General features: G+C 34.6%; 1 protein-coding gene across 1 annotated transcript; it reads right to left on the reverse strand.

Moving 5' to 3' along the window:
- Nucleotides 1-4: 4 nt before the first annotated feature.
- On the reverse strand, nt 5-4,024 carry LOC120345591 (carboxypeptidase inhibitor SmCI-like). The gene is made up of 3 exons (XM_039415112.2): nt 3,936-4,024; nt 666-872; nt 5-444 (listed from the first exon to the last, which is right to left on the reverse strand). The coding sequence occupies exons 1-3, from the start codon at nt 4,006-4,008 to the stop codon at nt 17-19; spliced, it is 708 nt and encodes a 235-aa protein (XP_039271046.2). The 5' UTR covers nt 4,009-4,024; the 3' UTR covers nt 5-16.
- Between the last annotated feature and the right edge of the window lie 7,744 nt (nt 4,025-11,768).

Below are 11,768 nucleotides of genomic sequence, written 5' to 3' on the forward strand. Positions count from 1 at the left end.
ATTGTGACATCACGCATTATTCTGTCCATGCAAACCCAGCGTCAAATCCATCGTATCTATATTCTTCTATGTTTTCAAATGGATTCCAAATTCTAATGTTCTCTCCCGGATCTGTCACACAACTATTTTGACATTCATACATGGTGGGAAAGTTGTTGTCGTTAGGGTAGCAACCTCCCCACAAAAATGAATGGCATCTTCCATCATGCTTGTCATAGAAAAAACGACGAACGTTGTGTTGACATGGCCCTCTTTTCATTGGTAGAGAACATTTTGGAAAGCATCTTTCTTCACACAATTCCGCGGTTTTGAAGTTGTTCTTGTTACCATGGCAACCCCCGTACGCGAACTTTTTACAGGTTTGTGTGGAAGCATCAAAGTAATATTTTCTTTGGAGCATACGACACGGGCCTGGTTTCATTGGGAGAAAACAGATGTCATGATCTAAATCAGAAAATGTTTTGCATGATAAACGTGCTATTTTAGAAGGATTTTCATTTGCCATCGCGATGCTATAAAATGTTGCCAATAAGTACATATTAACTTTATATTCTGAGCTCAGTTTGCACTAGTGATATTTTTCTTTAAAATCCATTTTATGCCCTATGATGACTTTACAGCGCATATACGAAAAATCTTATTAAGAAAATGGTATTTTTACATACTTTTTTCATGTTCGTCTTCATTTCTTCGTTCTTTTTTTCGACACGATTTCTCGCATTCTCGTCTTGTCAAAAACCTGTTGGAATTTCCTCCGCAACCACCATAATGAAACATTTCACATCTTTGCCAATTTTCATTGAAATACCATCTTGAATACCAAGCTCTGCACTCACCAATCTTCACGGGTAACTTACATCGAGCCGGTGTATCTTAATTATAGTGGACATTTCTGTTATTTTTGCAAGAATAGGTAATAAAATTGGTATAGATTTAGAGATACGTCGCTGTCTCAGTGATCATGATCGATTCAGAAGAATTGCAATGTTTTATAAAACCGATTATTGGGATTTTGACAGCAGATTTTCCAGCAAATGATCATCATTAGACTCTCTTGTTTTAATAACCGTGCCAATAGCTCATTTGGCCTATGGTTCGCGTAGATATAAAGTAGAGAAATTTGGTCAGGCGCGAATTTTTAAAATGAAAACTGAGTGCTAATCGTCATAGAAATATATATTAAGCGCTTTCATTTTGCCAAGATTAGATTGAGTGCTTCTCACCTTAAGCTTCAGAGGTTATACACATTGAGTTGGATTCGCTCTTATAAAAGAAATCAGTATTTCACCCGGCAATGCGATAGTTGTCTATACTCTTGTCCAGGCACCGGCAACCTTTTGTCGCTCGTGGGCCAAAATTAATGGTTGTAAGTCATTGGCGATCCACACAAAATTTTAGAAAGTTCAAAACCGAACGTATGGCCGATGAATCACAATTTTTCACACAGATCAGAAGTTAAATTTAGAGCAGCGCGCGAAGACTGCGCCAACTTGCGAATTCAACTTGGTCGTCTTACATGAAGAGAAAAAGTTACAAATGACATTTCATGTGGCACTTTTTGTTGCATCACGCTTTTCCAAATGGGATGTAGGATGAAGCCACGATTAAAACATTGCATAAATGGGAATCACTAATCCGATTTCTCAGCTTGTTTCTTCCTAATGTTCATTTTTGAAAATAATTGTTCGCATGCATATGTACTACAAAACATCGATGTGAATTTTTTTGCGTGGTTTGTCAAATTTGGATGGAGTTTTCTATGAAGAAGATACTTTTAATAAAAGAGGTCAAGCAGTAATACATCTCCCAAATAGAATATAGATTTACTTCTTCATTGCATCTCAAAAAATTCCATTTGAATATTTTCTGCGCCATTGAACCCTTTGCACTTCTGAACCCTCAACTTTTCTGCGTTAGGTTACCATTTGTCTAATTATAATTAAATTATAGACCCATCAAACGATCAATTGTGAATTGTATACTTGTTAGATTATAATATAATTTAGTCTACACATGTCATAGAATGAATTCTATTACTTGAAAAATATCATCGTCAAAACAGCAGTTTTATTAATATAATTCAGTGAAGCGTGGTGGACCGGGTTACATTACTCCGCGGGCCGTAGGTTGCCGACCCCTGCTCTAGTCTATAGCATGTATTTTAGCAGCTTTGAAGTAACTGGGGATTGTAAAAGTATGTCGTTTTAAAAAGTGTCTTTCACCTTCAGGGATGCTTTCTATTTTTAATATTAGTAGTAGTAGATAGTGCGGACAGTAGTACATACAAAAAAGTGACATCTTTTTTTGATTTCGTTTAAAAATATGAACGACAACGTTGCCCTTACAATATACATGTAGTAATACACGAGATATTATTTTTAAAATTGCTAGTTTTGAACTCATTATTACGCTTCGTAATGGAGCATGTCACATTTGAATGAGCCGTGTTAATTTAAAAAAAAGTTAATGTCAGGGTAAACAGCTACGTTTGAAATATTGAAGTAATAGTCAAGGTTTCATGCTGATTTCTGTAATTCGTGTCCGGGTGGAAATGTTACGTCATTAAAAATTTATTGTGACCTTCTGGAACTTGAAATTATCAGCGCCTTTGTAGCGCATTGAACTAGACCTAACATCTGTTTGTACGATCTTCGTGTCAAAATAACATTGCGGAAATAAGGCAATATGAGCCCGATTAATGACATCAATGCCAGATAAATGTTATCCAGCAGGTGTTTAACTTGACACTAAAAGTTGAAATATTGTAAGTCACTGATTATTGCTAAAAAAATTTCCCACGACTTTAAATAAATTTAATTGCAAAATAAATTGGCATTTGTCCTTCGTTGTCACGCTATCTAAAGAATCTTTTGAAATCTTGAATATATTGATGGTAAAAATGTCGAGCAACACACTGGGAAAAAGAGACAATGAAATGATGGGTATGAGAAATCATATTCAAGAAATAAACAAAATTGTTCTCATATCGTGGGAGAATAATGTGGACTGTTTCATACAGAGAGTGTCGGCAGTGAAGATTTCACTGATTTGAAGATTTCACTGATTCACTTCAAAACATTTAGGTACCAACTATCACGCTCATGCAATCGAATTCTATTATTGTAAACAAAGGAGGGATGATCAAATATATGTACAAGAAGGTACCACGCTAGTACCAGTAATGCCTTATCTGAGTTAAGTGTTCTCATACGTCATGAAAAGTGTTCCCATAAATTGAAATAAACGGCAACGTTTTGGTTGAAATATTAGATTTTTTATCACCCAGAGGAAATTAAAAACAGTACTAGAATTCTTGCAACTATTTTCATCCCTAGGTACCATAAATTTGGAATCGTAAAAAAAAGCAACGTTTTCTCAACGACAACCACAAACCCTACTAACAACAAAAATAATGACAATTTGGCTACCCCGACCCCGACTAATTACGGTAACTAAATTTACAGGCCCGAGCCAAAAAATTCATATTTAGGAGTTCTTTGAATTGTGGAGAACATAAGGGTATAACATGTTCCAGTGCAAACGTAAAGATCTGATCTTGAGTATTTGTGGTTCAACAAATCCTGATAAAATTATATTTTGTATAAAATATAATCTGGTAAAAAATGACTAAAAGTTAGTATACCCATGCAATCAGCATTGCAGTTACTTTAGATACCATGCAAGCATACCCACCTTTCGATGAGTTACATGTTCATTACACCCTGTATCAGCTTGATAAAAAATATTGCTTTCATCGAACATTTTTTAAAATCTATTGTAAAAAAATACTTAAATATACTGTAAATATACTGTATTGTGAAAAAATTCCTCATTCTCACGCAATACTTAATCTAACATTCAAAATACTCGGATAAATAGGATAGCAAAACAAAGAAAAAAAGACGGATTAAAATATCAGTAAAATAAATTCTTACCGTGTATGGAAGATACGATCGTTAGATAAGAGATGAACAGCAAAATTGGAACTCCATAAACTGAAATACTCATAATTTTAAGCAGATTTCTGTCTGAGAAAATATAAAATAGTACTTGAACATTTTGTGCATAAACTCGGGCACAGTATTTCTAACATAGGTAGCCAACAGTACAATAAACTTGAATTGTAACTTGATCGAAAAACCTAACCAGTTACTCACGAATTACAGAAATATGAACTACTAGCTGCCTGTACGCTTTTAATGTGTCAGCGTTGCTGTTATTGCAATCGAGAAGTTTGAATCGAGTTATGAATGAAAGGTCTTCCAAGAAGGTCCAGTTCATTGAAACTGGTCATTACGAACTCGCTCATTCCAAATTTGTATGAGCGACCTTTTATTACTTCCTCATCAATAACTATATTATGTTGTTTAGCATTGGGCAAAGATGGTTTGCTTTTGTATATCCATGAAACTTCCTAAACATTTTGATTACTTCCTCCATTTCATCAAAGTTAAAAGAAAGTAATAAAAATATGGAATGCATAATATTAAATGAATGTGTAGGTCTTTTGATGCAAAAATGGGTTATGGCTTTAATATGAATTATATTTATTTTTTGGAATAGGCTGGATATGAAAATCCGAATAAACTTTGAATAAATAATTTTTTGACAAATATTTGGTAGTTTCAATTTCCAATAACCCAAGTTTTATTTTTTGATAAAAACTTTAATACATGCGCTATACGCAAAGAACAACTATGGCACAAAGAATTGAAAGGACAGTTATTTTCCACATATTCAGACTATCGTGTCAATATGACCATGTTTTCCCACTGAATTTGAACTTCAAATAACTGGTTGATACTGAATGTTTTGCACTCTTACATTATATCATAAAATTTCAAGTCCAAGTCAATATCGTTATTTGGTCTAACCCAGCATTTAGCCAGGTGTACAACATACTGATGATTATTTTCTAATTAAAGATATGGGGGGGGGGGTGACTATCGTATCGGTAAACAACAATTTTCCCACGACTCAAAACAAAATTGTAATAATAGTTTGCAAATGGAACGTTATCACGCATCTGAAGAAAAAAAATCATTATGCAAAAAGTATAAAAACAGTTGTCAGAAATCACGAAAGTCGACAAAAATATTTCATGTATGAGAAGCGTAGTAAGATATGAAGAGATTCCGAGTTGCATTTTAAAGCAATAAACTTTTGAACAGGTCTGGTAGACTCAAAATCCTGTTATTCTGTGATGCCAGCCGCGCTATGCAATTTTATTAACTCCACTAACTCCTGCAAATGTAACTAAATACTTGTTACTGGCTTAGTTTATGAACCCAAGTCTACTGGAGCATGTAGGTTATTTATTCAAAGTCGCAAATTAAAACAAAAAATCAGAAATACTTTTTTCAAATAAACATTAAAACAACATCAAATAACCTTTGGCAGTGTGTGAGATCTGTACCACGATTGAGATGACTTGAAAACACGAGTTGAACGTTGAACATAAGACGTTGACCAACTAGTTTTGTGCAGAATTACTGGAGACAATTGTAATTGATATTAAACTCACTTGTGTGAACCTTAGTACTTGTCATTTTGAAATAATTCTGACATTGTGTAAGCTTCAATATGCTTGGGCTGAGTTTGAAAGCTAGCAAACACCTTACACGAAAACGAACAAGGGCATTTTTCGTCAAGGAAAAATTATTGGACGCAAAGTGAACCTCTGGATCGGTTTGTTGGATTGTTGTTGCTGTTGGTATTCCTCATGTTGTCGTTGGTGTGAAAACATCGCTGCTACAGGACTAGTTACTCTGACATTTTTAGTGGTTAAAGATTGTTGTTATCGCTAAAAGACTACAACTTTTATTTATGTCTTGAATTTCTGTAGATGGGATTCGTTTTTTTAATTTAAACGTTCGCGTGATGATGTCATCAACATCAATAACTGAGTTTTTGTTAAGGTTATAGAGATATATAAGATATAGAGATAGATAATGTAAGAGATATGATGCTACTTTGGTTTGGTATTCGTGCTCATATATTTGAGCATTTCTCTCATGTTTCAATTAGGAAAATTTGGTTAGTAATAACTAGATTATTCCTCAATGATTTGCTGATCATATTTTACATTGCTTTCTTTTTGAAATATATATACAATATATATACAAACAATTTAATATATATTTTTCAATTATATCAAGATTCTTGAGCAATTACAAGAAATAAATACATTAAATGGAGAGGTTCATCGTTGAAGGCCATCCCGAAGAAAATGAGTTCGAAATTGCACAACCAAGTTCTGAAGATTTGCGTATTTGGAGCAACAAAACAATCCTTATTTTTTCTAGGACTGTTTCGGTAAAAGAATCTCCCGAACATCGTAACTACTGGCATCTGGAAAGAACAAAACATGACAATATGGTTTTTTGGAGTTTTTATCTCATGCGTGGCTCTAAGAAATATTATCTTACGTTCCGTAAACGTGAATTAATGTTCCTGGCTGAGGACAAAGGGAAATCGGAAAACAGGTGACGGTGAATTAAAACACAATCTCTTTTTTCTTTGTTTTTTAATTTCGGTATTTGTTATATTTTACTTGTCCAATCTATGATTTTATTAAAGAGTAGAACAAGATGAACCATAAAACTTGATTCGTTTTGTCGTAGGTAGTTTATTTAATCTACTCTTTGTGTAATAATCAAAGTTTGTTTTCTAGATTGTTTCAATTACTCTTGCGATCTAATGGGAGTGTGTGCATCAGACAGGTCATTCTGGTTACCACCACAGTCAGACAAGATTTTTGAAGACCGACCAGGAAAATCAGCTTGTTATGGTTCCAGAAACAAATCTTGGGACAGAATATGAGTGGTTTATATTAAAAAAACGCAGTGACATAGAAAAGTAAGTAGTTCAATCTTTTGCGTACTTCAAACTTCAATAATTCTTTTTTGCTTTTTCATACTATAAGTGTTAATATTTTAGTGCCACCAAAATGCTCCATTATGTTGAAATGGTTGCCTCCCATGAATCAAAAAAGTGGATAAGTCAAGGTGTGCTTCCTCATTCCGAGATTCAAGTGAATCAAACCGGCATCAAGCATGAATGGGAAGTTACAATAGGAGATAAATGGACGTTTGCCGCCGGACGTTATCACGCAATTCAAACTACAATTAGTGAGATTGACGTAGTGCACTTGGAGGAAGTTGCTGACGAAAATCAAGAAAGGTTGGTTATATAATATTTTAAATGACACGTCTTGTTTTATTTATTTTCCTCTCTTAATTTTTCTCCCCCTTTATGATATTCCTTTGATGATCTTTTTACTTTGTCTTTTTCAGTCTTCATTAATTATCATTTGAATACAATTGACAACAGTTTTATACTATTTTACAGTCGATTGTTTCCTGCGGAGGGAGTAGAGTCAGTAGAGTACTTGTTTCAATCTCCGTCCAATACTGAGAAATATCTTGCTCTCGGCAATACGGTCGTTGTGTTGAGACCTGGCAAGACCAATGCTACGAGATGGCAACCAATAGAGGCGCGAATATCATATTTCGGAGAAAATGACGAAACGTTATTTTATCCTCCTGTCGGTGGTCGGCGTCACTCGTCCTCCTCCTCTTCATCTTCGACATCCTCCTCTTCCTCGTCCTCCTCCTCCTCCTCCTCCTCCTCCTCCTCCTCCTCCTCCTCCTCCTCCTCCTCCTCCTCCTCCTCCTCCTCCTCCTCCTCCTCCTCCTCCTCCTCCTCCTCCTCCTCCTCCTCCTCCTCCTCCTCCTCCTCCTCCTCCTCCTCCTCTTCCTCGTCCTCTTCTACCTAAACGTAAATTTAAAGTATGAATTACATGTTGCAGGTTCAACGTAAATATTGTACTATTTCAACCTTGTTTTAAATTTGGTTCAATTCCGGCAAATTACATCAATTTAACTAGTCGAAATAAAATGCTTAGTGTATTTTGAACACATCCATTAGTTAATCCAAATTATTATTTCAGTATAAAACAACTGAATGCTATTTATATATATATTGGCAAATATGAGTTACCTTCATTTTCTGATGGCTAATTGTACTATCGTAGGCCTTTATTTGGCGCAATGCTGTCGCATTGATTTCAAGCATTGCTGAAGGTTTGCCTCGACGATTTAAAAGCCTAATGGTTTCCAAAATTTTATCCCTGATAAGGATCTATATATATATATGTTCAATATGTTTCAACTTGTGACGACTGAAGAGTGTAGTATGCTCATCATATTTATTTGCTGATGTATACAATATCCGATACATCGAATGTTGCTCAAGGGTTACTTTTCATTGTGTCGAATGAATATTCTTTGAGCTAATGGTATTTTTGTATTGGTATAAAATATTTAAACTCACATATACTCCTATCTGCAATTGATTTTGTTTTATTCATGTTCGTTTTTTTTGTCAGTAAATGAACGAATGGTTTATTTCAACATGTATTAGCTTTTCATCAATAGCTGTATTATTCTTGTTTTTGATGGTATTATTTCAAAACCAGGTTAAACCTGCTTGATATTTTTTATTTAATTAATCTATCACATATATTTGTAATTAGTCACAGGTAATACTAACAATAAATTCAACAGAATAATGGAAAGTCAAGCGTATGGTATCTTCATGTATTCTATACAAGTGGTTTCTGAATAGGCAGACAGGCTTTTTAATTCTATAAAAGATAGTTAGTTGCTTCCAGTCATATTTAGCGTAATTACATTCAAAAATAAGTTTCGGAAACTGATCTTTCAATCCGATTCCATGTCCAATTTATGTGTGTTGCCATAGGCAACTTGACCCTCTAAAACTCCTAAGTCTTGTTACTTACCAGTTACACGTTTATTTGCTGAGTATTATGAATACTTTTTCGCGGTTGTGAGACATTGATTAAGCCAATAAACGCTTGTGGTAGAAGGTAATAGATCAGAGAGAAAGCAAATAGCAGGCATCATCTTTTTTGCATCCATGTTGGCAGTTATTAAATCGCAACTGTAGTATAGTCTACTCTAGACCAAGGTTTCTCAAACTGCCTCCACCTCCGCTTGGGCGACAAATTGATTTTCCGATGTCCCATAGACAAAGGTCTTCAAAAGGAGCGTACGGATCATGCAAGTTTGAGAATAACTGGTTTTGACAGAACACTAGCCACTAGACCCTGTAGAAAAAGATCGATCGGTTTTGAATTCGAAATTCGAAACGATCTTCTTGTTTTACATTCCCTATATCAGTGCTTCCCAGCCTGGGGCCCGTGTTCCATCGGATTTGGAATCTACCAATCAAAGTAACACTATAAATACCACTGGAATGATAAACAAGAATGCCATGAGGGCTAAGATCCTCCAGCAAGGTGCCACGAGATATAAAAGGTTGGGAACCAGTGCTCTATACCTTTACATACACTCAAAACGTTAAACTGTATATTGTATATTAAATTGTACATTAAATGGAATAAAGATATTTTCAGCGTGTTGGACTAGGCTTGATCTTTTTATAACCGGGGTTGATATACTGTTTTGATATTGCTTCATAGTTATCGTGAAACCGGCAAAAAGTAGGATAAGGAGGAATTTGCAATTCGACCAACCCCCACCTCCCTTTTTTTTAAACTTCGCCTTAAGATTCAAAGCAATCTTGACCTACAAGATGTAAAAAGCACAAAACTCAGCAGGATCGAATCGAACATTCCGATTTGAGACTTATATTATCTGTAGGCAAATGCAAAGCAAGTAATAGTTCGACAATTAGTTTTGCGCAAGTTTTTTTGCGTTTAATGTGATCTACGCATATAAATGATGTGATTGCGATTTCAAAATGCTTCAATGCACTTTCAATCATATTTTTAAGAATTCCATACAAGCTGGAGAGTTTATAATATTTGAAGTAGATTTCTGCAAGCATAACATCACGCGCTTTATCGACTTATTATTGAGCGTTATGTTAGTGCAATTAATTGATTATTATTATTTCCGTTAGCAAGAAATTATTTTCAAATATATTTACCAAATTTTGACCACTGGCCTCTTTTTAACAATATTTTTTTTTCATCAAATAACATCAAATAATTATTATGGAGCAAAATTTAGTAAAATAAAATGGAAAATTGCATGCAGCGAACAAAATCGTTTGTCGGTTTACGTACCGTGCTTGTCAGGGCTCTGTATTTGTCGGTCTAGGTTCCCGCCTGATGTCTAATATTAATTCTACCATGCAGATTTCTACGTTCGGGCATATAAATACAACCGCAACAAACATTATTTCAAATCTTGCGGCATGAGACAGATATGATAATGCACATGACATGTTTACTGTCGTTAAATTCACGCACGAATATGAACAAATAATAGAATTTGTCTCTTTGAATTCGTACATCGTCATAAACTACGAGAATTTCAATTTTTTTTTTTTTAGTTGTTTAACAATTCAGCGAACAGACATAATTGTAATGTAGCATTTCTGAAAAGTATGTTGTACTTCTAAATCATCTCACAAACCTATAATGATTTACGTCATTTGCAATTCATAATACTGTAAACAACGTGGTACCGCGGGCATACAATTTATTGAATGGGCCTACACTAGGTCCCAAGAAAAATGTATGGCTGAAATTGAACCGGGGATTGGGAGTTCAACTTGACAATATGATAATCAGACTTCTGGATTTAGTTTAGTCATTAACACTTTTACCACTTTTACTGTGTTTTTCGTATTAATAAAAAGAAAACGTTTTCGTAATCCTAAAAAATTGTTAATAAAGATTGTGTGGGTTTAAGATTTCTTTTGGCACTGAAAATGTGCCACAAGAGAACCGTTGGTTTATTTTATGATATGCACTTGCGCTGGCCAAGCGGGGAGGGACCCCCAACTTGATTTGTCAAATCCAATTAAAAATAGGTTGTATAATGTATAAAGTAAAAAGGTTACTTTGTTTATCCTTGCTTCAATAACAGAAAGTGAAGTAGTATTTGTATTTGCTCCCCCCCCACAACTATCCAATTCGGCTCTGTACGTACAAGCGTTATCATGTACATTTTCATGGAATGTTCGGAGGCTATGTAGGGGATCGTGCAGTTGGACGTTGACTTAATGTGAAGTGTTGGCACTAATCGCGATGGAACACAGAATTTCAACTTACAATTTCCATTCTCGAGACGCAATCGCTATTTCCTGGCGTTTTCGGAAAATGGAATAAAAATGTTTCATATTTATCATGAATAAGTTTTGATTGAGAACCAAAACACTTAATGGAGCCAATTGATTTTTTGTTTTGTTTTTTTTGTTTTTCATATACACCAAATTTATCACAATAAGTAGAAAGCACAATTTAATTGGTTAAAACAACTTCATAAAAACACCTAAATTCATTATTTACTACTCATCATAAATATGGGTTTCACATCAAAGCATACGAGTTTTTATAAATATTGAATAAAGTTGTTATTTTAATGTTTTCAGAGATAGGATGTTTAATAATTTGTTATATTGCAACCCTTAACTACGCTTTTCGCTCAGAGCAAGGCTCTATGCAATTAGCTATAGGGTGAAGTGCGTGCATGGGATTGAGATGAGTCAACACAATTAAGCCTAATGCTTCAACCGCTCAGCCATCCAGTCATATTTTCATGCGAAATGAAAACAGCAATGTTGAACGTTCGGTCGTTATTTCAAGCATCCAGTGCAATATCTTCACATACTAATTTGATATATTCTAATTGCATTAGGTAATTTCTTTTGGAATCCTTATTTCTGTTGAAAACAAGATCCCATGGTTCGAAAGACTGTGACGTCATACTATA

Source organism: Styela clava, chromosome 8, assembly GCF_964204865.1.
Source record: "Styela clava chromosome 8, kaStyClav1.hap1.2, whole genome shotgun sequence".
Lineage (NCBI taxonomy): Eukaryota > Metazoa > Chordata > Ascidiacea > Stolidobranchia > Styelidae > Styela > Styela clava.